This window comes from Malaclemys terrapin, chromosome 1 (assembly GCF_027887155.1).
Source record: "Malaclemys terrapin pileata isolate rMalTer1 chromosome 1, rMalTer1.hap1, whole genome shotgun sequence".
Classification (NCBI taxonomy): Eukaryota; Metazoa; Chordata; order Testudines; family Emydidae; genus Malaclemys; species Malaclemys terrapin.
In genome coordinates, this window is record NC_071505.1 from 203387796 (window position 1) to 203411139 (window position 23344).

The window sequence follows — 23344 nt, forward strand, 5'->3', positions numbered from 1 at the left end:
TGTCCCCTCTGCCCTCACCAAACCTCCTTTCAAGCCTCACCCACCTCTCTGTGAAGGTTATCTTCCTGGTGACCACCACCTTGGCAAGGTGATGGCAGACCCCCCCACCCCCAATTCGCCCTCCTTCATAAGGATGAGGTTTCCCTGTGTCTCCACCTCAAATTCTCCCCAAGGTGGCTTCCTCCTTTCACCTCAACCAAAGTATATACCTCCTGGTCTTCTACCCCAAACGTCATGCCTCATCCCTGGAGTGTGCCTTCCACTCCCTCGACGTCTGCCGGGCGCTGGTCTTTTACTTCCACCAAACCCACACCTTCCACACATCCCTGCGACTTTTTGTCGTCATTGCTGAGCGTTGCCGTGGCTCCACCCTCTTTACAATGCTACTCCAAGTGGATCTCCCACTGGATTGAAAATTGCTACAAACTATTGGGCACCACGCTTCCACTCAGGATCACAGCCCACTCTACACAGGCTCATGCCATCACATCTTCCTTCCTAGTGGATGTACCTTGGCAGGACATATGCCAGGCGGCGACCTGGTCTTCTGACCATATCTTCTCCATTCATTACGCCATTGCTCCCTCCATGATGACAGATGCCACCATCGATCATGCTGTCCAACACAATTGGTCTTTCCAAGACCCCTCGCGTCTGCCTCCTTCCTGAATACTGCTCACTATTCTCCCACGTTTGGAATCCACATAGGGATCAGCCATTTATTCTTTGGCCAAACCGGACAGTCCCTCCGCAAAAGAATAAATGGACACAAATCGGACATCAGGAATGGTAACATACATAAGCCAGTAAGTGAACACTTCAATCTCCCTGGTCATTCTATTACAGATTTAAAAGTCACTATGATTGAACAAAAAAACTTCAGAAACAGACTTCAAAGAGAAATAGCAGAACTAAAATTCATTTGCAAATTTAACACTATTAATCTGGGCTTGAATAGGGACTGGGAGTGGCTGGCTCATTACAGAAGCAGCTTTTCTTCTCCTGGAATTGACATCTCCTCATCTATTATTGGGAGTGGACTACATCCACCCTGATTGAATTAGCCCTGTCAACACTGGTTCTCCACTTGCAAAGTAACTCCCTGCTCTCCATGTATCAGTATATAATGCCTGCATCTGTAACTTTCACTCTATGCATCTGAAGAAGTGAGGTTTTTACCCACAGAAGTTTATGACCAAATAAATCTGTTAGTCTTTAAGGTGCCACCAGACTCCTTGTTGTTTTTGTAGATACAGACTAACACAGCTACCCCCTGATGCTCAAACTGATTAGTAAGCCCTAGCATTTATGTTAAAGTCTAAATTGCACTGATTTGTTTCAACACATCACTGTGTTTGTTGTAGTAGTAATAATAATAATACCTAGCTCTTATAGACCACTTTTCCTCAGTAGATCTCAAGGTAATACAAAATGAAGAGTTTCTGCCGGGACAGGATGTGGTGCTAAAGTATTTTATAGCACTAAATTTAACTTAAAGCTAACACATAAAAGGCTTGCACAAGGTGTGGTAATGTAACAGGTTTCCTTACTGTGATGGAAGTGGCTAAGTTCAACAGAGATGCTTAAGAACTGAATATATACTTACCTGAATTACCTATATTACTGTATAATCCACAATGCATTAACGAATGCATGAAAGGGGTAAAATATGTTGCAGTATCATGTCACCCTGTGTAATAATTGTAATTCTTCAAAGAAAAGTAAGTTTCAATAGATCCATGCTCTTGGTTTTCATGACTGAGTCATGAGATTCACAATTCAGCAAGTTTAAAAGAATTTAGAACCTTTCGGAGGTTTGCTGATTATATGACTGAAGGGTGCAGATGGATGTCACAGCCTCTAACTTCTAATTCCTTTTTTTCTGCTACAACAGGAAGTTGAATAGCTGTACCCTCTAGCAGTTTTTATGGGGAAAATGATTAGTTTATTATTGATTTTTCTTTTTCTAGGGCATAGCCTTGAGATAAAACAACTTGATACCTCCCCTCCCCGCCTCAGGAATCTGTATATTTAATGTCGCATGTTCTTTTTCTGTTGACATTCATTTCTGTTCAAGATCCATATGCTGTAATTGTACAACATTTAATAAAAAAAAAATCTACATTCATAAAACATTTAAAGTTGCAAAGCTAAGCGCTCAGAAATGATGAAACTACTTCTAGTGTTGCACATGAAACTTTAATTCTCTCTCCATTAGAATACACCTTATGACCATCTTTTTATTCCGTTTGTACAGCACCTAGCATAGGGGTCCTGATCCATGACTAGGACTCCTAGATGCTACGGTAATATAAATAAATAATAGAAATGAAAGAATAAATACTATGTAATCATGTAACTATATATTGTAATATATATACACACACAAGGCAGAATTAAGGGTTGCACATAATTGATCTAATTATTGAAGAATATTGTTATGCGATCTTTGTGTTGTCATATTCAGATTTTTGATTGCTTATTTATGAAACCTTCACGTTTTCTGAGTATTGTTATTATGATGGAATACAATTAATTGTTCAAATTACTTTATCCATTTAAAATAGAAATGGAATGTCAATAACAAAAAACAACCCCCTGCCCCCAAAACAACAACCTGCTCTAGCTAAGGCACATGTCGTTCCTTTAAACATCCAGTCATTTGCCGCAGCTGTGCAGTGCTCAGTGCTAGCCAGGAGAGTGCTTTGTGCTGGGCTGGTCCTCTGGTGCAAATTAGCTCAGCTGCTCTGAAAATGAGGCCACTTCTACTTAGGGTCCTAAATACAGATTTAGGAGTGCAGTTTTCAAATGGGCCTAAATTACCTGGGAGCACAAGTCCCTTTTGAAAAGCACATAGTAGGAGCCTAACTTTTAGGCTCAAAGATTGAAAAATTTGGCTGTACTATGGAATGGATTATTGGAAGTCCATGGCTGATAGGCTGGAGGTGTTGGTTTGGGAGGGAAGTCTGATGGTATATTGTGTGAAAAGGTGAATGACTGTATGGCTGTGCATTCACTATGGTAACAGGGTGGATAGAGGAAAGGTTGGCTGTCTATGGTAGAAATGAAAGAGGTTCATAGGCTAGATTAGAGGAGAAGGAAAGAATTGTAGGGCATTGGGATAGCCTGGCTTTAGGTCAGCAGAGATTCAGAAGACATGATTTGATTGTGTAAGAAGAGGGGGGATTGGGAGTAAAATACTTTTAATCTGGTTTATTTTGCATTGATAGTGCATGGTTTAAAGTGGTCTTGCTTTCTTCCCACCACTCTATGGGGCTAAAAATAGAAGATAGAGAGGAATAATAATTTAGGTAGGTTTGCCAGACAACCTGAAATTTTCTTTTGACTGTTTGATCATATGCCATGATGATACATGTGAAGTTTTTGCATTTTTAAGTGATGTTAAAGTACCATAAATTGATGCAATGACATGGTATTGAAGATGCAGGTATTGAAACATTCTGTCCCAACATTGTAACATGATACGGGTTTTTGAGTATCCCCTCCCCCAAGTCGAGCCTTTCAGATTTTATGGGTCTACAGTAAGATGGCCCTGTACAGTTACACTGTTGTATGCACACACTTGAGGTGCTTTGTGAGGCCCCACAAACACATCAAATGCAGGTATTTCTGCATATTTTCACCTTAGAAACTGTTGCAACATTAATAGAACTTTATTTTTTTTCTTTGTCGGTGGTATAATACTTAACCACCCATCTGGGTGTTTAGAAGCTCTGGGTAGTTAGACTGGGGAAATCCAGCTAGAGCCAAGGTCAAAATTCCTACTTCACCTGTTGGATTTGCAGTGTTTAAGAGCCAGACAGCTAGAGCTTAAGTATCTGCAGGAGTGGACACAGCTGGATCTCCTGAGGAAAAAAATCATGGCTCAGCTAGCGGCTATAAAAGGAAAAAGCAGAAAGGAGTAACTAGTGGGGGGGGAAAGCATGTACTCAAGCTGATAAAAAATTGTGGTGTTCTGCTAAAACCTCCCAAGAAATGGAAAGGCTTTTGATGGGACCCTGCAAAGCTAAGACTTTGTATTTGAACCTGTTTATAGCCAGGAAGGGATGTTCTGTACTGGGACCTGCTGCTGTTGTTGGTGTGGGAGTGCCCGGACTGTGACAACTTGCTTAACAGTGTTATCGTTTGCACTCTGTTTAAATCATAACTTCACTTTTTATTTTGGTACTGAAACTCTACAGACTTTCATCCTCAAGTCTGTAGCTGCTTTGAGGAAAGCAGCAGCTTACACTGAAGTGCTTCTGACTGTACCAGCAGAGCCTTTGTAACTGGAAAGCTGCCTGCTGGGCTTGAGGTTGATGTGACTTCAGCAAAAACAAGTGGAGCTGTGTTTAACTTTGTGCTCCTGGGGACTCCATTTTTTCTCGTTGGAGTTATACTTTGAGAAGTTGAAGTCTTCTTTTTTTTTTGTTCCTAATAGTTTTATGAAAATTTTTGTTTCTGTTGAAGTTATGTCTTTTTCAAACCCAAAGGAAACTTTTCAGCCAGTCAGTTAAAAAGACACTTACAGTGCAGTTAAAGCTGGTTATTTGAAGACAGATGTTTTATTTAAAGCCATTAGACTTTGGCTGGCATTTTCAAAAGGGCACAAGGGAGTTAATTTCAATGGGATTTGTGATCCCAAGTCCCTTGGGCGCCTTTGAAAATCCCAGCCTATGATGTTCTACTGCAGTTAAGGCAGTGTCATAAATACTATCAATGGGCACTGATTGTGCCTCATTATAGTTACAGCGGACTTCTTGTTAGAGTGAATTTGAAACTGAATTTATCTTTGAATTTAAACTACATCAGAATCAATGCAACTGAAACTTCACATACATGTCATTGTTGAGTTTATGGGAAGTTTGGGGCAATTAAGACAAAGTGCTTCCTTGAAATGAATTGTCCAGATTTGTTGTTCACTTTTAAAAGAATGTTCTAGTGCTTTTTTTTTTTTAACTTCTTATGAAATGTTCATTTAAAAGTGCCTTGCTTTAGGTTTTAAGGGATTTGTGAATAGGATTGGAGAAGATAATTCAATGGGTAAGCCTAAGAATTCAAAACACCCAGGTGTATGTGTAAACACAGATATATATTTAAAAATAACACCTATTTATGTTTTGTTAAGTGTATATAATATCCACCTTGGGTTCATAATACATCTGTTTGTGTGCTTTATGTAAAAACACTAGTTTGCGTGCTTTGCAAAGTATGCATGACCCCACAAGTGGTGGCTGGGATAGAATGGCTGGCAAGAAACCACAATGGTTTGACCTCAGAATGTAGATGAGGGAAAACCACTTGCGGCCACTTTTTCCCCATCCTTGTGTTAAGTAGACTTATAAAAATCAATGGAACTATTTAAGGAATAAGGCTCTTGTTTAGGTAAATATCCCTCTTCAGGAAAGTAAGGAGATACATGCCAGTACACAGCAAAGTTCTCCCAAACAACCTTAACTTTGACCCCATGATGCCCAAATGGAGAAATATCAGAAACTCAGACCTGCTTAAGGAGGGAGCTTTATAAATTGGCTTTTCCTGAAACTGATGACTGAAATAAATGTGTGGCTACATCTTAACAAAACGATTTATTGTTTTGTTTGCAGTGGTAGTATGCAATTGGAGTTTGATAGTTTGTTTCCTGTTTTTGGTTCTGCAGGATCAGAAAGAAAACTCTTTTTAAAATTTCAGTTAGTGTTTCTGTGGTGCTGCCTTTAGGGTCTTTTCTTATAAATTAGGATAATTATTCCCCGTCCCCCCAGTATGTCCAGTATTAACAAGAGGAGGAATTACTTAATTCCATGGATTCCAACAGCTGTGGGCAAAATTAAGTGGACAAATTTGTAAACACTATGAAATATCCCCAAGGAAAACTCCCATATCACCTGGCAACTTGACTACCATATAGCAAATGATGGAATATTAGGTAGTAGTGTAGCACAAGCTTTGGCTGTGGTCACTAGAGGTATAGTTAACATAACAAATATTTCCCATAGTATGCTAGATATGTAGTTTTCTCTGGCTAACTGATTTGACTACTTGTCTAGAATCAGATTAGCATTCTGGTTTAATGTGATTATCTTATCCCTCTTGTTGTTCAGTTTGTGTGGTTAGTGCTGTTGTGCAGTAGTAGCATTTTTTTTTAATTCAGCTCAGTTGTGTTTTTAAGAAAGAAGCAGAATCTGGATGAGATTATTGTGCTCAGAGGAGGTTGAGTGGGCGTGGCCAGTTTTCTCAGATGTTGAGAAAGCAATGTCATATATTTAAAGGAGGAAAAATTGTGAGAATACAAAACCCCTGCAAACTCTAAAACATTCGTCTGAATGGTTGAGGTGACTGCTGGACAAGTGGAGCAGTAGAAAAGAGAGAGAAAAGTTTGCCAGGAAAGTTCAAATTATTGTTAGTATGTGATCATGTAATTAAGATACCTTTTAACAGAATGGAAATCAAGTGCACTTGGCAAACTATTTTTTCCCCCAGGACTCCTGCCTCATTTAGTACACAGGATGGAACCATTCTTGGAATGAATCAGGGCTGTGAAGTGAAAAGGCAGTTGAATGCTGCCCTAGAGAAGTGTCTTCTATCACTGCCTCTGCCACAGTGTTGCTATATGTTGTTGGGCATGTCACACAAGCCACAATTTTCACAGCTGGCTATTATGTGTTCCTCATTTTCTGGGTACCCAACTGGAGACACCTGGGGTCGTATTTACAGAAGTGCGCAGTAGAATTGATCAAATAATTGATTTACTGGTTTGGAAGCCAGATGGAAAAATCCCCTTCCCCCTCCCAAATTGCTCCACCTCCCACGTTTTTCTTGATGAAACAAACAAACAAACAAAAAATGGAAAAATTTTGATCAGGTCAAATTGTTTTCAATGTTGATCAAATCCACATTTTCAAAAATCTTGTTTTCATTTTGTTTGGTCAAAACTAATTGCCAAATTAGATTTGAATTTGCAAATAGTTTTGGTGCCCTGAAAAATGCATATTTTGGTAAATTTAGTATTTGCCAAAAAAATGTCACCCAGCTCTAATACTGAGCATTCACAGCTGTCGCTGAAGGCAACGGAAACTGTGCTTGGAACATGTAAAGTGCTATCTAATGCTGAGTTCTCTGAAAAATTAAACCCTAAGCATCTCAAATTGTCACCCAAAATTAATGGAGACTTGACAATTTTGGTCTTCATTTTCCTTACCTCTCTGGGGTGTTGTAAAATAAATTCATTAAAGAACTAAGATACTATGATGAGAGCATCATAGAAAAGGCTATGAGGAAATTAATAATTGTGTTGAGTACAAGGTTTGGATAACGTGCAGTAAATAATGCATGGGGACACACATTGAGTAATTAAGATGAAGAGAAACACTGAAAAGTGCTTATTCAGTGAGCACTCTCCAACCTGTGCACTGATTGAGGTATGGGTCATGTGAAAAATTAGTATCTGATCAGGTAATGAGACCAAGTTAAGGCAACCATAAATTTGATATTTCCTAAATGAGTGTTTGACTTTCCGAACTTAATGTTTTTTTTTTTTTTAATTTAATTATTTTGGATGTAATAGATATATAGGATGAAATCCTGGCCCCGTTGAAGTTAATGTAAGTTTTAGCATTTATTTCTGTGGAATCGTAATTTCACCCTAGAAGTTTTTTGTATATTGGCAGATGAGATGTGAGAGGCATTTTTATGTTGGAAACAGTACAGGGTTTTGGAATCTGGTATGTTGAATTTATATTTTAAGATATTGGAGTCCATTATTATGTTGATTTAGAGGGCCCATAGGACTTTGACTACATGACAGTACAGGTAGAGATGGGTGGTTTCACATTTCATGATGCTTAAGAATGGACATACATCTCATCAACTGCAAGAAATATTTTATTTTTCAATAATTTTGAAGAAATGCCGGTATTTCAAAAAGTTTCCTGCTAATAAACAATATAAAAACGGGTTCCAAGTTTCCAGGACAAGTCACTTGTAACAATTTTTTTTCTTCCTAACTTATCTTAGTAGACACTATATGTAGTACAGCAGCTTGTTTTCATGTTAGACTGTATTTTGAAAACAAAAGCAATATGCTTGATTAGAAAGTTCTTATCAGGTTTGTGACTTCAAATGATTTATTTTAATTATGTTCGTATATTTGTTTGATTGTTCCATTTTTCATTAGCTTATCCTGGGACGTATGAAGCTGAAGTGCCAGTGTTTCTGAATGATAACCCATCTCATTGCAAACTATTAACTCTGTCTAGTACTGTCAAGTCACCTAAGATAAACTTCGATCCCCCATTTTTGATATTGATGCCTGTTCCTCTGGATATGAAAACTGAGATGTATGTCAATATTATTCCAAAAGACTACTCAAGGTAAATCTTCACTTAAATTCCAGATTAGTTTGCCATAAACACCATAATTATCATGCTTCCTCTGTTTTCCGCTGCAGGAGGTACTTGATAATTGCTGTGTGGGTTGGTGTTCATATCACTGTCTGCTCAATGGAGGAAAATGCAGTACTTAGCAGGAAATAGTGATAGTTAACAGCATTTTATCCTCATGATGTATCATTTCTCTACTAGCTCTGTGCTCCAGAAATGTGTCTGTCCATCAGTACAGGACAGATTGTCACACTTTTTGTACTTTTTTTGGAAAGCAAAGCAGAACTATTGAAAAAAGCAGCAGCTATGAGAGCTTCTCAGTGACTTCAGTCTGAGATTCACATCATAAACTTGTTGGTTTTTTTGGTGTCATGATTAGATGAAAACATTGTAGCTGTTATTTTTCTCTGGCAAATGGATTAGAAATCCTCAAACAGTTATTTTGGGTTAATATGATTTTGTTATACACATCGTTGAGTTACACTGGATGTACTATGATTTCATTATCTATGCAAGGCTGTATTATATTTCAACAAAACAAACACATTAATCTAAAAGTGTCTATAAATTAGATTTATTAATGATTGCGCCTTTTTATTCATATTTTTTAGATCTCTAAATATAACACCGTTAAACTGAAGATTTGAAAACAAACAAAACCTTTCCTTTAATCTCCATACTGTATAGCAAAATGTATTAGTCCAGAGTTGGTGCAATATTTGGTTAACAGATGTCTCCCTGAGTCCTTTATCATGGGTTTTGTACCATATAGCATTGTACAGCTTAATATTTTTGAATACTAGGGCTTGGTAATGGTATCCAGAGCTTTTAAATTTTAGGGCACTAGTTCAAATACAGTTACCATCCGATAGGTTTTTGTTACCTGTGTTAAATGATGGTATGGTCTCACCATAGTTTCCAGTGGATAGGTGCTAACATATCAAAACGAATACCACAGTTGGTGACATTGTTAGCATGTTAGGCAGAACTTGAATTGCTCCCTTCCCTAGTACTAGTCTCTCCAGGCAAGAGTTGAGGCACACTGGTATGACAAGTCTTAGGAAGCTTGTACTTCCTCTACCTGTGATACATTTTTTCTGTGGTTAAATAGTAAATTTCATTTTCCAGTACAGTTAGTGGCACGTTTGTATTGCAGTGTCAGAGATCTGAATGAACATCTGACATCCTCTTTCCTACAGATGATGGTCATTTGTAGGTGGGGTGAATTTCCTAGGATTTCTGTTGAGAAATAGTAATTTATTGGATGACTTTTGTCAATAATACCACAACTGGATCAAGCCGGACTCCATATGGGTCTGGGGATCCACTCACATAGATTTGATTGCAAGATTGGGGCCTAAATTTGTGTGACCAGGGGAAGTATTTCAAAATGTCTCTGTCCAGGAGGTTCCATTTTGTGCAAATAGATATATAGTAAAAGCTGTTTTGAACAGTAGAACAATTTGGTAAGCGTTAATACAATTAAATCAATATAGAGAAAAGCTTTAGCATAGGTGATTTTTAAGGAAACAAATAAAAGTAATACTTAGGCCTTAGTTATAACAATGGTCTGTAAAAATTCTTCCGTAGAATGCTGAGTTGCAGTGGGTCACTACAGAAAACTAATTGCAGTACATTTGTAAAAGACAAAATGGCACGTTAAATGTTAAAGGACTTATAATTTTTCAGTTAGTTTCAGTTGACTAATAATTTAAAAAACAAATTTGTGTTATGATCATGGTTCATATATCAAGCTGCAAAAAACAGTTTGATAGATGTGTGACTTAACTTTGTTACTGTTGCCCTTTGGGAACAAACATCATTATTATTGATTTTTAACACAGGCCGTCAGCACTACAAGTTGAAATTCCAGAGCTTGAATTTGAAGATGGTGACAAGATTAATCCCCTTTCTGTGCAGTTTCCAAGTGGCCAAGTTATTGCAGTCTCACCAGAGGGGACAAATGTAGGACTCACTTGTCATATCAGCTTCAGGTCATCTAGGCCAGTGTCATTTTTAAGGAACATATTCTTCATCGATGATGAAAAAAACAGGTAATACATTTAAATTAAGTTCATTTGGGGGAAGGAAGGGTACTCTCTGTTTTGGAGAAGTGGGTAAGACACAAACTTTGTGACATAAACTAGCTGGAAAAAAATTACAATGAGTCCCTAATATAAACTAATATATTTGAAAGTAAACCAAAGAAATACATTGTTTTGAGCTGGATTCCAGTTCCAAATCATGCTAGTTAGCTTTGCCCTTAAGGTTTAAATCATTTCAGAATCTTGTACTTTGCTCAGTTTTTCTCTGTTCCCACTCCCTCATATTCACTTTTGAGAAGTGTTCTGTTGAGTAAACAAATCCTACTATTTTTGGTCCAAATTGTTTTGTTTAAAAAAAATCTCCGTTAGATTTTGTTTTTTGGTTTTAGAGTAACAGCCGTGTTAGTCTGTATCCGCAAAAAGAAGAACAGGAGTACTTGTGGCACCTTAGAGACTAACAAATTTATTAGAGCATAAGCTTTCGTGGACTACAGCCCACTTCTTCGGATGCATAGCATGGGCTGTAGTCCACGAAAGCTTATGCTCTAATAAATTTGTTAGTCTCTAAGGTGCCACAAGTACTCCTGTTCTTCTTTTTTTGGTTTTGTTTGTTTGTTTTGGTGTTATACTTTAAATGGTACTGCAGTCGAATAGGAGGAAGTAACAGCATGAAATATGGTGTTCCTGTCAATTCAGCTTTGTAAAGTGCTTTGCAGTCTTCCAGAATGAAAGCCCCTTATTAACCTAATATATCATCATTTTAATGCTTAATTCATACAATACAATGGAAAAAACCTTTAGAGGTCTATTTAAAGAACGAAATGTTTGACTGTAGGGCTGCATGAACCTTGCAGGACTTGTTTTGTGTGGCTAATGGTCTGCAGCAGTTGGCAACTACCCAACCTTGGCTGGATTTTAAGGTGGCTTGAGTTTGTCTTGAACCTAAACCTCTATGACATTATCTTTCCTTTGAACCCCCTCTCTACTATATAATGTTTATGGGAGTGGGGCAGGACCTGTCTTCCTGTCCTGGTGCTAGGAAGTCCCTCCTCCCATTCCATGGCTCCCCATGGTATCAGAGAGAGCTGGTGGCCCTTCTTTCTGCTCTGCAGATCTTTAGGAGACTTCCAGGAAAGGACTACCACATTCACCAATCCTGTTGAGTTTCTAGATGCTGCTCCCGTCCCTCCTCCATGCACATGGAAAAGGAAGTAGGAGACCGAATCTGTCTGAAGTTTCTATTCACATCTTTTGCATAAAGCTAGTTCAGTAGAGTTCCTAGTAGTCCTATGCTGATTTACAGTGTAGGATGTGAAATCAGTCAGATCACAGTTAAAGTTCAGGATCAGGAAGCCGATGTGCTCTTTTCCCCTCCCACCCCCCCAAAAGGTAGAATTGCTTTTTGTTTTAAATTTCTTGCAGTATAACTTGCTGATTTTTTTTTTTTTTTTTTTTTTTTGGTTAGATATTCACTATATACAGGTTCCATCACAGACACCTTCCTGCTCCCCTGGACAGGAAGCTTTATTATGATTTCCCCCCCCGATCCCACTCCTACACAGAGTGCTTCTAAAGATCACATGGGCTAAAGCCTGGCTTATACCAGTAGCCCAGCATGGCCCCACCAACACTGGTTCTCTACTCTACTGGACCTCTCAGTGGTGACTCCAGTCTCACTTCCATTGCACCTGGATTTGATCACTCAAGACCATAGTCAGCTGCTCCACCCAAACCTGCATTCCCTTCATTTAACAGCCTGGAAACTTAGTGGCTAAATCCCATAAAAGAGGCTTGCTTGGAACAAGTTTGCTAGGTCATACTAAGCAGTAGAAAGCCCTCCACCAGGGCCGCCTACCTGTCAAAATGGAAGTGGTTTTTGGTCTGGGCTTGGCAAACTGGAGTTTCTCCAGTGCATTCATCCATCCAACACATACGCGACTATTTGCTGCACCTGAAACAGCAAGGCTTAGCAGTTTCCTCTACCAAGGTTCACCTGGCAGCAATACCAGCTTGCCACCCTCATGTGGATAACAGTCTGTTTTTTCAAGTGACATGACAATCAGATTCCTTAAAGGCCTGGAAATGTTGTAACCTCAATTAAGAGAACCTGTCCCCCCACTCTTGAGACTTGAACCTGGTCTCGTCTAAACTTATGGGACCACCATTTGAGCCTTTAGCAATGTGCTTCTGGGAGGTGGTTTTTCTAATAGTCATCACTTCTGCCAAAAGTCTCTGATACTTTGTATTGCAGTATAATATGTTGCACAAGAGACTGAATATATCAGGGGTCAGCAACCTGTCAGAAGTGGTGTGCAGAGTCTTCATTTATTCACTCTAATTTAAGGTTTTGCGTGCCAGTAGTACATTTTAACGTTTTTAGAAGGTCTTTCTATAAGTCTATAATATATAACTAAACTATTGTTGTATGTAAAGTAAATAAGGTTTTTAAAATGTTTCAGAAGCTTCATTTAAAATTAAATTAAAATGCAGAGCCCCCCGGATCGGTGGCCAGGACCTGGGCAGTGTGAGTGCCACTGAAAAACAGGTCGTGTGCCGCCTTTGGCATGCATGCCATAGGTTGCCTACCCCTGGAATATATCTTAAAATTAGAATGGTGCAAAGAGCTGATAAGCACTACCTTAATTATTTGCCTGTCATTATTTCTACTGTGATCTCAATTTTCAGGGTTAAACATTTTGTCCTTTCAAATCTTGTAAGGCTACAACATGGTATTAGGTTTGCCCTAAATATAAAACTAAATATTTATAATATTTTTATGCAAGAATTGTATGAATACTTAAGTAATTAGAGAGGGAGTGGTTGGAACTTTTATATTTTGTTTTTTGATCTATATCAATGTAACTCCACTACTCTTTTTTGGTAGACCCATTTTATTTACTTCTAAGATAAACTGTGATTTGTGATGTGGTTTCTTTGTAAACCTTTCAGTAATTCGTAGGAAAGGATAATACAAAACAATAGAATTTTGAGGCTTGAAAAAAGCCGCTCTGCAGGCACAGTAGTTAGTTTCAATAACTCTTTTTATATGATCCAGTAGCAGCTTATCAAACCTTGTTATGGAGGGATATACGATTTTAGTGCATAATAAACCTTTATCTGTACTGCCATTAAAATGAAAGAAGGTATATCACCATTCTCTTGAAGAGGAATTACTTTAATTAAAAAAACAAATTCAATAAAAAGCTGGCATTAATCTTCTTTGAGTAGATGCAGACGTGTATTGCACTTAGATATTTGCACACCCAGTGCACCGGAGCTGGAGAAATTTGCCTAGCAGTACCTGTAGGGGGTGGCGCTCGCACCTCGTGGCCATAGCCCCTCCCCTAGCTGCACGTGGCAGTGCAACACCAGCCCTCCTTCAGTTCCTTCTTACTGCCAATAGCTGAGTCGGAGCTCTGTGTGGTCTTAACCTCATAACCTCTCAACTAGATTAGTTTTTTCCCCTTGTTGTATATAGCTAGTAGTACCCTTTGTGTTAGTTGTAGTAGTTTTTCTCAGTGATGCCCTCACAGGAGTTCAAATGTTGTCCTTCGTGTGGTGAAGCAATCCCACACAGTGATCCCCACACACGGTGCTTCGGATTCCAGGAGTGCTGCTGCTGCACATGCTGGAGCAGGTGCCTCTCTGAAGAAATGGAGGAGCCATTCCCTGTCAACTGTGCTGAAGAAAAGATTGCATAAGCTCAATTAAGACTGCTCTTGGTCTTGGGGCCATAAGCAAAAGACTCTTTTGCTTCCCCAAGGAAAAGCATGGACTGGCATGGAGTTGGTACAGGTGTGCAGGATGGTATGGGTAGCTCTAACCCTTCCTTGGGTTGGAGGTTCGAAATCCTGTACCGTTTACTCGAGTTGCAGTCTCCGGACTTCTGTTGAGTCTGGCACGATGAGGGAGATGCCAGTATCCATTGTTTCCACCTCAGCAGTGTATCAGGCAGGTACAGATCTCCTTTGCCTCTTGGTCCCAATCTCTCCTTTGGTCTAGGACTTTGCCAGGGCTGCATCATCTGTAGCTAGGGTGACCAGATGTCCTGATTTTATAGGGAGAGTCCCAATTTTTGGGTCTTTCTGATCCTATTACCCCCCACCCCCTGTCCCAATTTTTCACACTTGCTGTCTGGTCACCCTATCTGCAGCTCTGTCAATTGAACAAGATGCTGAACCCTTGGGTCTCTTGGCACTGCACCCCAATATTGCCCTTCCGTAAGTTGTGAAAGCAGGGCTGGTACTGGGATGCATATGGGGGACCCCGGCACCGGGAATCTCCTTGGCACTGCTACAGTCGGCACCACAAATGCTACTGTGGCAGCTTTCGCTGCCCTTGACATCAGTACCATCAGACACTCTGGTACCGCTGCTGACTTCAGGACCAACACCATTTCCGGAATGGGCATGCTCAGTACTGATGGTACCACTTCCATTGGCAGTGCTGCCTCCTGCCTTATTCTGGATGATGGACGAATCGGACTGGTTACTTTCTCTCTCTGGTCTCGTTCCACCCTTATCTCTGGGATCCTGAGGCTCCTTGGTATAGCCTTTTATTTTATTTAATGTGAATTTTGTAATGTGGTGGTATGCCACCGTGGGTTAAGCTTTGGTGACTACAGTTTCAAGCTCAACAGAGTGAAAGTCACCTCTGCTACTTGTTTCAGATTTCGAGTTTCTGGGACCACATAAAGACCAAGGATAGTGACCACTCATACATTTACAAATACAATGTCTAGTGTGTTTTACAAGTTACAGTTAAAGTTAAGATTTCCCATGCCTATAGAATTTTTATAAAGACTAACGCACAATTTACAAATATAGTTATACTCACATCCTTAATGATATTCTTAAGGTCTGATGGCTGCTTTGCCAATTGATCATCAGTAGAGGGGTGGTTCCTGCTGGAGCTTCCAGTAGGGAGCTAAACTTTCCAATCTCTTTCTATAATGTGATTCTGACTATACCTCATTAGCATTTATGCACATGGTACACCCTGTGGTTAGGCATGTGTTAGAAAAATGTGACTACTGGATATCTTGTAAGCAAAAAATAACTCTTACAGTAAATTTCTTGCAATACCACCCATTGGCACATCTTTTCCTATGATCTTGTGGCATAGGGTCATTCTTTGGTTGCTTACTTATGCCTATGGCCTAGGGGGGAGAGGGATAGCTCAGTGGTTTGAGCATTGGCCTGCTAAACCCAGGGTTGTGAGTTCAATCCTTGAGGGGGCCACTTGGGAGTCTGGGGCAAAATCAGTACTTGGTCCTGCTAGTGAAGGCAGGGGGCTGGACTTGATGACCTTTCAAGGTCCCTTCCAGTTCTAGGAGATAGGATATCTCCTATTATTATTATTTATTATTATGGCTAAGCTGACATCTTACAGGCCTCAGCCTGTAGGTCTTGTGTTTCAGCCCTACTTACTTAAATACCTAATGTATACTTATCCCCTCTGATACTTTTATAATTCTACAACTTAAATCTATATAGTATACAATGATTATATATGAGATAGCATGTTAATCATAACATCACACAATAAATGAATGATAAAATGAAGTAATTGGCTACATCCGTGTCAGAGTTGGGGTCGTCATCCTTCCATTCTTCATCGGCTAACCTGGATTGAAGGTTGCTGATGGACCATTATGGATACCAGGATTGATACTCGTCTTCCAGTTGGGATGGAGGCTCTTGGCCCAGTGCCTACTGGCCACTAATGCCTTATCCAGGTCTTTGGCCTCCATGGAATCTGTGGGATGCTCCTCAGTTGTGGAGGTTCCCCTCTTCATCTCGCTTGAAGGCAAGATCACTGGCCAGGTCTGCAGTGGTGACTGTCGATCCTCCCCAGGCCCAGGGACTGTTAGTCCTCTGGGCAGAGTCTTCAGAGTCGTCCCATCTGGGTCCATCAGCCCTGCAACTGGATCTGGCTTTGGCTTAGTTAAGGTACTCATTGTCATCTTTGGATGATTCTGTGATGCTTGGATCATCCTTCCCTTCAGTACCAGAGGATTTTAAGGCCTAACGAGACCTTTTGCAGTGTGTAGTTGATTCCCTCAATACCCAAGTGAAGTTCTTGCAAGAGAACCCCTACAAATTAGTGGATATCCTGCAGCCATCTGCCCCTGGGAGAGTTGCTCTCCCTACTAGTGATGTGTTCCTTGAACCAGTTAAGGCCCTCTGGAGCACAGTTGTTTTGTTCCTGCCTGCAGCTAAGTGCATGAAAAAGTGCTCTTTTGTTCCTGTGCAGGGATTTCAGAGGTTTTACTCCCATCCAGCCCCAAATTCTCTAGTTGTAACTGCAATGAATGACAGAGCCCAGCAGGGCAGGTTTAAGTCCACACCCAAGGATAGGGACTTTAAATATTTTGACCTCTTGGGCAGGAAGATTCATACCTCCTCTTCCTTACATATGTGAATTGCTAATCAGCAAGCCTTGCTGTCCAAATACAATTTCATTAATTCTACCACTATGTCAGAGTTTGCAAACCAGCTGCCTGAGCCCTCATCAAAGGAATTTTGGGCATTTCTCACTGAGGGCTGCTTGGTGGCTAAGATGTCCTTGCAGTCCGCGCTTGACAGCACAGACATCTCAGCCAGAGTGATGACGGACTTCCTGGCTGCAGATATTGGGCATTGCTTCCTATGTCCAGCAAGCCATTGAGGATTTGCCCTTTGAGGGACAAATGCTGTTTTTGGACAAAATTGATGAAATGCTGCGCTCCTTCAAGGACTCTAGGGCTACCCTGCCGTCCTTGGGGCTGTACATGCTGGTGGTGCAGAGGTGCCACTACAGCATTTAACAGCAGCAGTAGTATTGTTCACAGGGCATGTTTGGCCAGTCCTTCCCTCTTCCGATGCAACAGGACTACCCCAGAAAGAGGGATAGATACCACAGGAGACAGCTCGGGGTTTGGTCAGTCCACATACCCTCCCCCCCCCGCATCATCCAAGAGCGCATTTTGACTCCTTGGACCAGAGCACTGTTCTAGTAATTGCTCCTTTATCCTCATGTCTCCCCTTTGGGGACAGACTGTCACGCTTTCATAATGCTCGGGGCTATCACGACTGACAGCTGGGACATAAGCACTGTCAGACTGGGTTATGCCATGCAGTTCCTCTCCACACATCCTCCCCACCCCTCTTCAGGGACCCCGCCATGAAATACTACTGACCACATGAGAGGAGTAGGAAGCGGACCTGGAGTGAAAGTGATTGAGTCCTGCAGCAATACTGAGAGAGATAAAAACACAACATGAAGTGTGTGTTCCCTGCCACTCCCAAGGGGTTGCTTCTATGGATCTGGTGCCATCAGGTTGCCATAGATACATACCCCATGTCCACTACTGCATGCAGCTAGGGGGGAAGTGGAGGAGCCAGATCCCAGCTGCCCAGCACTCTTCATTGCACCCAGGGACAGGAATGTTTCATCTGTGCACAGGAAATGTGTCTCGCTTACTAATACAGATTCCTGCTCTCTTGGAGCGGCAGCTGCTGCTGCTTGTGGACAGCAGATTCCATGCATCTGTACGATCAGACTCCTCCTCCCTTTGCAACTGCCTGCTGCTGAGAGGCTCCTGCCTTGTAGACTGGCCTCAGTGAGGTAAGGAGGAGACCTCCTACTTATGTTCACAGTTCCTGGCCCTTGCCATAGTGTATGTCTGTCTTGTTGCTGGCATGTTGCTAAGGCTACTGGTAACCATGTGGGGAGCTGCCCTGGGAGTTGCCCATGTTTCCCTGCCTTTAGCTGCCCTGTTAACAGACAGGCAAAAAAGAAAGTTAGATGAAGGCAGTGATAAAGTGATTACCTAACCGAATGTATACTATACATATACAAATTACATCCGATCCAACCCCAAACCACCACTTGTAGTTGGGTCACATTGAGTCCAGGTTGGGTTGCAAGCCTCTAAGTCTAGCTCTTAGTGTGTGCTTTATTTGGGACAATGATGCTTCAGTCACTTCAGCTAGGAAGAAGGTGGTGGAGTACTACTATATTCATTGATTCCAAGGCCAGAAGGGAACCTGTTGTGTAACCCAGGCCATAGAACTTCCCAAAAGTAATTCCTAAAGCATATCTTTTAGAAAAACATCCAATCTTGATTTAAAAATTGGCAGTGATGGAGAATCCACCACAACTGTTGGTAATTTGTTCCAGCAGTTAATTAGTCTTATGGTTAAAAATGTGTGCCTTATTTCCAGTCTGAATTTGTATAGCTTCAACTTGCAGCCATTGGATTGTGTTATATGTTTCTCTGCTAGATTGAAGAGTAAATATGTGTTCCCTATGTAGGTACTTATAGACTATAATCAAGTCACCCCTTAACCTACTTAGCACAGTCATTGCTAGTTAGGCTCTCACAGTGAGGATGAATGGAAGCAATGTGATGAAGAGTTTTGTTACATTCAAACAGAAAGAGGTTATTTATCTCTTTTGCATATTCACCCTGACCCAGCCTCTGCTTGGGAGATTTACAGGATGTGCCCAGAGGTTCAACCTTGATCCAGCAATGTATTGACGCATTTGAACAGCTCCACTGAAGTGGTGGGACTACTTGTGAACTTAAATTGTTTTGCTGGAATGGGATCTTAGAAAGGAAGTGAGGTACAAGTGAGGTGTTGGGGTGTCTCTTGAGTCTTTAGTTCTAGAATGCTGAAACAGAGGGACGTGTTTCCCCAGCAGCTCGCTGCTGTGAAATGGGTTCCATTGCTGCCTGACAAGAGATGTGTAACCCTTCTGCCCATCTAAGTTGGCAGCAACAAGGGCCGGGTTCTGTATCTTGGGGTTCCGTTTTAATAATGCAATGCAAAACCGGCTCGAGCCCCCACCCAGTGACCTGGGACAATTACCTCTAAGAGGCAATACTTCCCCTCTCGCAAGCACGGAGTCTGAGTGTAACAGAAAATGTTTAATAACATGAGGTAAACGAAATTGGAAAAACACCACAATCAGGATTCATAACACAAACCATAAGCAAAAAAAACCCACCCCAGCAAGTTGGGCTGTGTCCTTTCCCTTGGGTTCTTGAAACCAGCAACGCAAGGATCACCAAAGTCCCAAAAGTCCAACAACCCCCCCCCCCCCCCAAGTCTCTGTCCCTGGTCAGTGCAGCCCCAGAGTTCGGGGGGGGGGGGGCACGCAGGGTGTTAAGGGCACCTTACGTGATCCGAGGCCGACTGGGTTCCGCCGCAGCCTTCACCACGAGCCGCTCCACTCCACCAGCTGCCCCGTGGGCTGCTCCCGCCGTCCCACAAACTGCTCTGGCAGCTGCTCCACTCTGCTCACCGACCTGTGAGCCACTCAGCTCTGCTCCACTTCAGCCATCCCTTGGGCCGCTCCCACAAGGCTCTGCTCTGCCAGCTGCTCCTCCAGCCGCTCCGCTCACCGACCTGTGAGTTGCTCAGCTCCACTCCAACCGTCCTGCAAGGCTCCACTCTGCTAGCTGCTCCACCAGCTGCTTAGCAATATAGCTTTAGGCTCCCCCACTAGTTAACACAGTCTTAGTGATCTCAGCTCTTTTGTGATTTCAGCTCTTAGTGATTTTAGCTCATAGTAGGGGAGCCCCAGTGCTAGTGCACCATTGGCCCAGAGTAAATTCAGCTCAGCAGTCTGTAACTAAACTTCTAATGGAAGCAAAGTTAGCTCTAATATTCAACAGTGGAGAGAGGAGGTAGTGCAATTGGTGTTTCAACCCCTCAGAGAGGGGCCCATACCATCAGGTACAAATACCTGTCCCCATCCTCTCTCAATTCACTGGGTTTTGTAACCCATGCCCCTTAACAAGCAAATGCTACTTAGGTAATGGTGAAGGACTCACTCAGTCCTTCTGTCATACAACAGTTCCACTGGCCTTGATTCACAGAATCAGGGTAACAAAACTTTATTCTTCCTGCCCCAATAACAAAAAAACTGGGAATCTCACACCAGCCAAAGTAACCACTTTGAGTTGCTGTTGTTTCATGCCAGGCGAGTGGGTGTGCCTATGCAAACAAAATCAGCCCCTGGAGTTCTTTTCCACACTCGCCATAATTCACCACCAGATGTCAGGGTAGAGCTCATCCTGACTCTGCTTACAGATGCATTCCCACAGTTTGGGTCAATGGAGGCAATACATTTGGAGAATAATTATTTGGTATGTAACCTCTTATACACCACATAAAGAATATTGTGTATTGTGAATATTTGTAACTATTGGTGTTGTAAAGATGTTAATTTGTTTGAATTGTACCACCAGAATTAAAAAGCCTCTCTGTTTGTTTTTCCACCTCCAAAGAGACAGTGTGTGTTGTAGTGGTTTGAATCATGAAGATCTTGAACTCCAGCTCTTGATCTAGTGTTTGGAATGTGATTAGAAGATAAGCAGCTGGAAATTCAATTCCTCTCCTGCATTTCACTGTTCGGGCAAGGGACCTGTTTTGATGGTTTGTCTGTGTTAGGTTAATTGGTATTTTGTGGGTACATGGCAAAGCCTATCTATTTGGGTGAGTTTTGTCTAGTGGGGAAAGTACAATGGGAAGTTTTAGGCTATAAGGGTTACATGACTGTGGATGAAATGGTGTGCGGAAAGGTGAGACGAAGTGCTGCTGCTTTGGTTAATTTTTATTTGCGTATCCTATGTTGGGTTTCTAAGTGCATGTCAAGGACGTTCATTGTCAAAGTTTGGATCGGTGTCCTTTGGTATTGAGTTTGTATAAGATTGAAATCTAATTTAATAAATAATAAATCTTTGTGCCATAAATAAGAGTAGGTCATGGTGGCTGGGCATTCTTGGACCTAGCTGCTTCACAGAGGTGATTTTGGAAACACAATGGGCAAGCAAGTTTTGTAGTAAAATCAGGTTTATAGTCATGTATAGCCTGAATTCTAAAGTGAAGGACTATGGTTGTATTTTAAGAAGGCAACTTACTATTTGTGTAGATTAAATTAAATGAGTCATGGGAAGTTATACTAATATTTATCTATGATGACCTTAATTTACAACCCATCTTTCCAGTTAATTTGTAGTGGGTTTTTTGTGTGTGTGTGGTGTTTTTTTTTTTTTTTTTTTTTTTTTTTTGTGCTTTTACTGATGATCTCAATTTTTGCTTCTTTAACTGCCCTCAACCAGATTGACAGATGTCTTATTCCACAGGGCTGATGCAAGTAAAAGCAGGTAGAAAAGCTGAGACTCTCTTGCCCAAGTTTCAGAAAATAGAAGGGGTGTCACACTTAGCTGCAAAATCTAGATCCTTCACTGTGGGAAAAATCACTACAATACTTGGAAAAAAAATCAATGAGAATGTTGCATGTTGATGGTCTCCAATTTTAATACACATTACACTTTTATTTTATCTTATTTTATTTATTTGACTACACAAATGCTTTAGTAGGACTTATGTAACAGCAAATTTGGCCTCCTGCACCATGAAAGAGACAGAAGATAGAACCCAATGCAGTTCTGTTATTTGTGGTGGGAGGAGAGAAATAAATGCCAGGATCTCAGACAAAGGGTCTGAAGTAGAGCTGGGCAAAATTTCTTCAGGCAATAGTTTATTCATCAAAAAATGCAGTTCTGGGTTAGCTAAAGCTGTTTGTGAATTCGGTCAAATTTGGCAAAAAATTTTGATTTAATAAAAATGGTGTGTGTGTGAAATTCAGAAAAAGTTTTTTGTTTTCACATTTTTGAGATGAAACACTTTGACTTTTCATTTTAAAGCATTTCATTTTGAAATTTAGCTAGATTTAACTACACCCCTCATAAAAGAGGAGGAGGCCCCCAAACACCCCAAAGTGAAATGCAACATTTTGTTTTGGGTCAAACAAAATATTTCATTTGAGCCTAAATGACTTTTTTCCAGTTATTCTGTTTGGTGAGGTACCAACAAATTTTCATTTCGGGTCGAACCAAAATAATTATTTTTTCCAGACTTTTTCAGTTTGGCCACCAAACAGAAAATATCAGTTATTTGCCCAGCGGTAGCCTGACATCTATAGGTGCAATGCTGCTGAGCTCTTTTGGTGTTCATTCACTGCTCTGGGTGGAGGCACCTGACAGATCCACCTGCTTTACTCTTACAGAGGTGGAACATAAGAGCTGTGAGGGTTTACTGTAGAGTAGACCTTGTGTTGCAGTAGTGGTTGCAAATTGACTCCACTGCTGGTCTCTGGGGAGCAGATTACTTAGGCCAACCTCTGTAGTCCTTTCTTGTACCAAACCCATAGTGTTAGGCTTGGTGTAGTTCTTGTTTTAGTATCTAAGGGTACATATTTTCTACTCTGTTTCCTTAACAGAATGCTGCTTATCCCACATTATCTATGGCTTTCCAGCTGTGTGTACTGCACAATATCTTACATGCTAGATCAGGTGAATGAGCAGTTGGTCAGCTCTGAATAGAAAAAGTATCTAACAAAAGTCTGCATGATGGGTAGCTGAATAACTTTAATGAGAAGGAAGATCACAGTAGTGAGGTCCCAGCCTCCATGTCCTCAACTTTCAATTCTTTCTCCTTCCATCTGTCACGTCCTACCTGTTTCTACAGCAGGGCCTGTGGAATCTCTGGGGGTTATGGACCAATCCTCTTTGACATTTTGCCTGCATGGAGCCTCACTCTTGGGAAGTATGCATGAGCCCTGGAACCTTCTAGGCTACATCTCCACAGCCAGCATCAACGAGTCTCAAAGCCTGGATCAACAGACTAGAGCTCTACAGCTAGGGAAGGGGGTGGGCATCAGAGCCTGAGCTTCAGCCAGAGCTACAATATCTACACGACAGTTCTTAGCACCGCAGTGGGAGCCTGAGATGTTTGACCTGGGCTCTGTAACTTGCCGCCGTGGGCTGTGTAGATACCCCTGGTCAGCAGTGTCCATTGATTTTAAGTGCACTTACGGCACAAGCATTAAATCTTGCACATCATGTGAAAACATGTCTGTCATTGG

General features: G+C 41.2%; 1 protein-coding gene across 1 annotated transcript in view; it reads left to right on the forward strand.

Moving 5' to 3' along the window:
* The window catches only part of CFAP47 (cilia and flagella associated protein 47), a 643784-nt gene that overhangs the window by 99608 nt on the left and 520832 nt on the right, over positions 1-23344 (forward strand). The window contains exons 25-26 of the mRNA XM_054005907.1: positions 8174-8369; positions 10223-10432. Of these exons, the coding sequence (XP_053861882.1) occupies positions 8174-8369; positions 10223-10432 (406 nt within the window). The remainder of the gene's footprint in view (positions 1-8173; positions 8370-10222; positions 10433-23344) is intronic.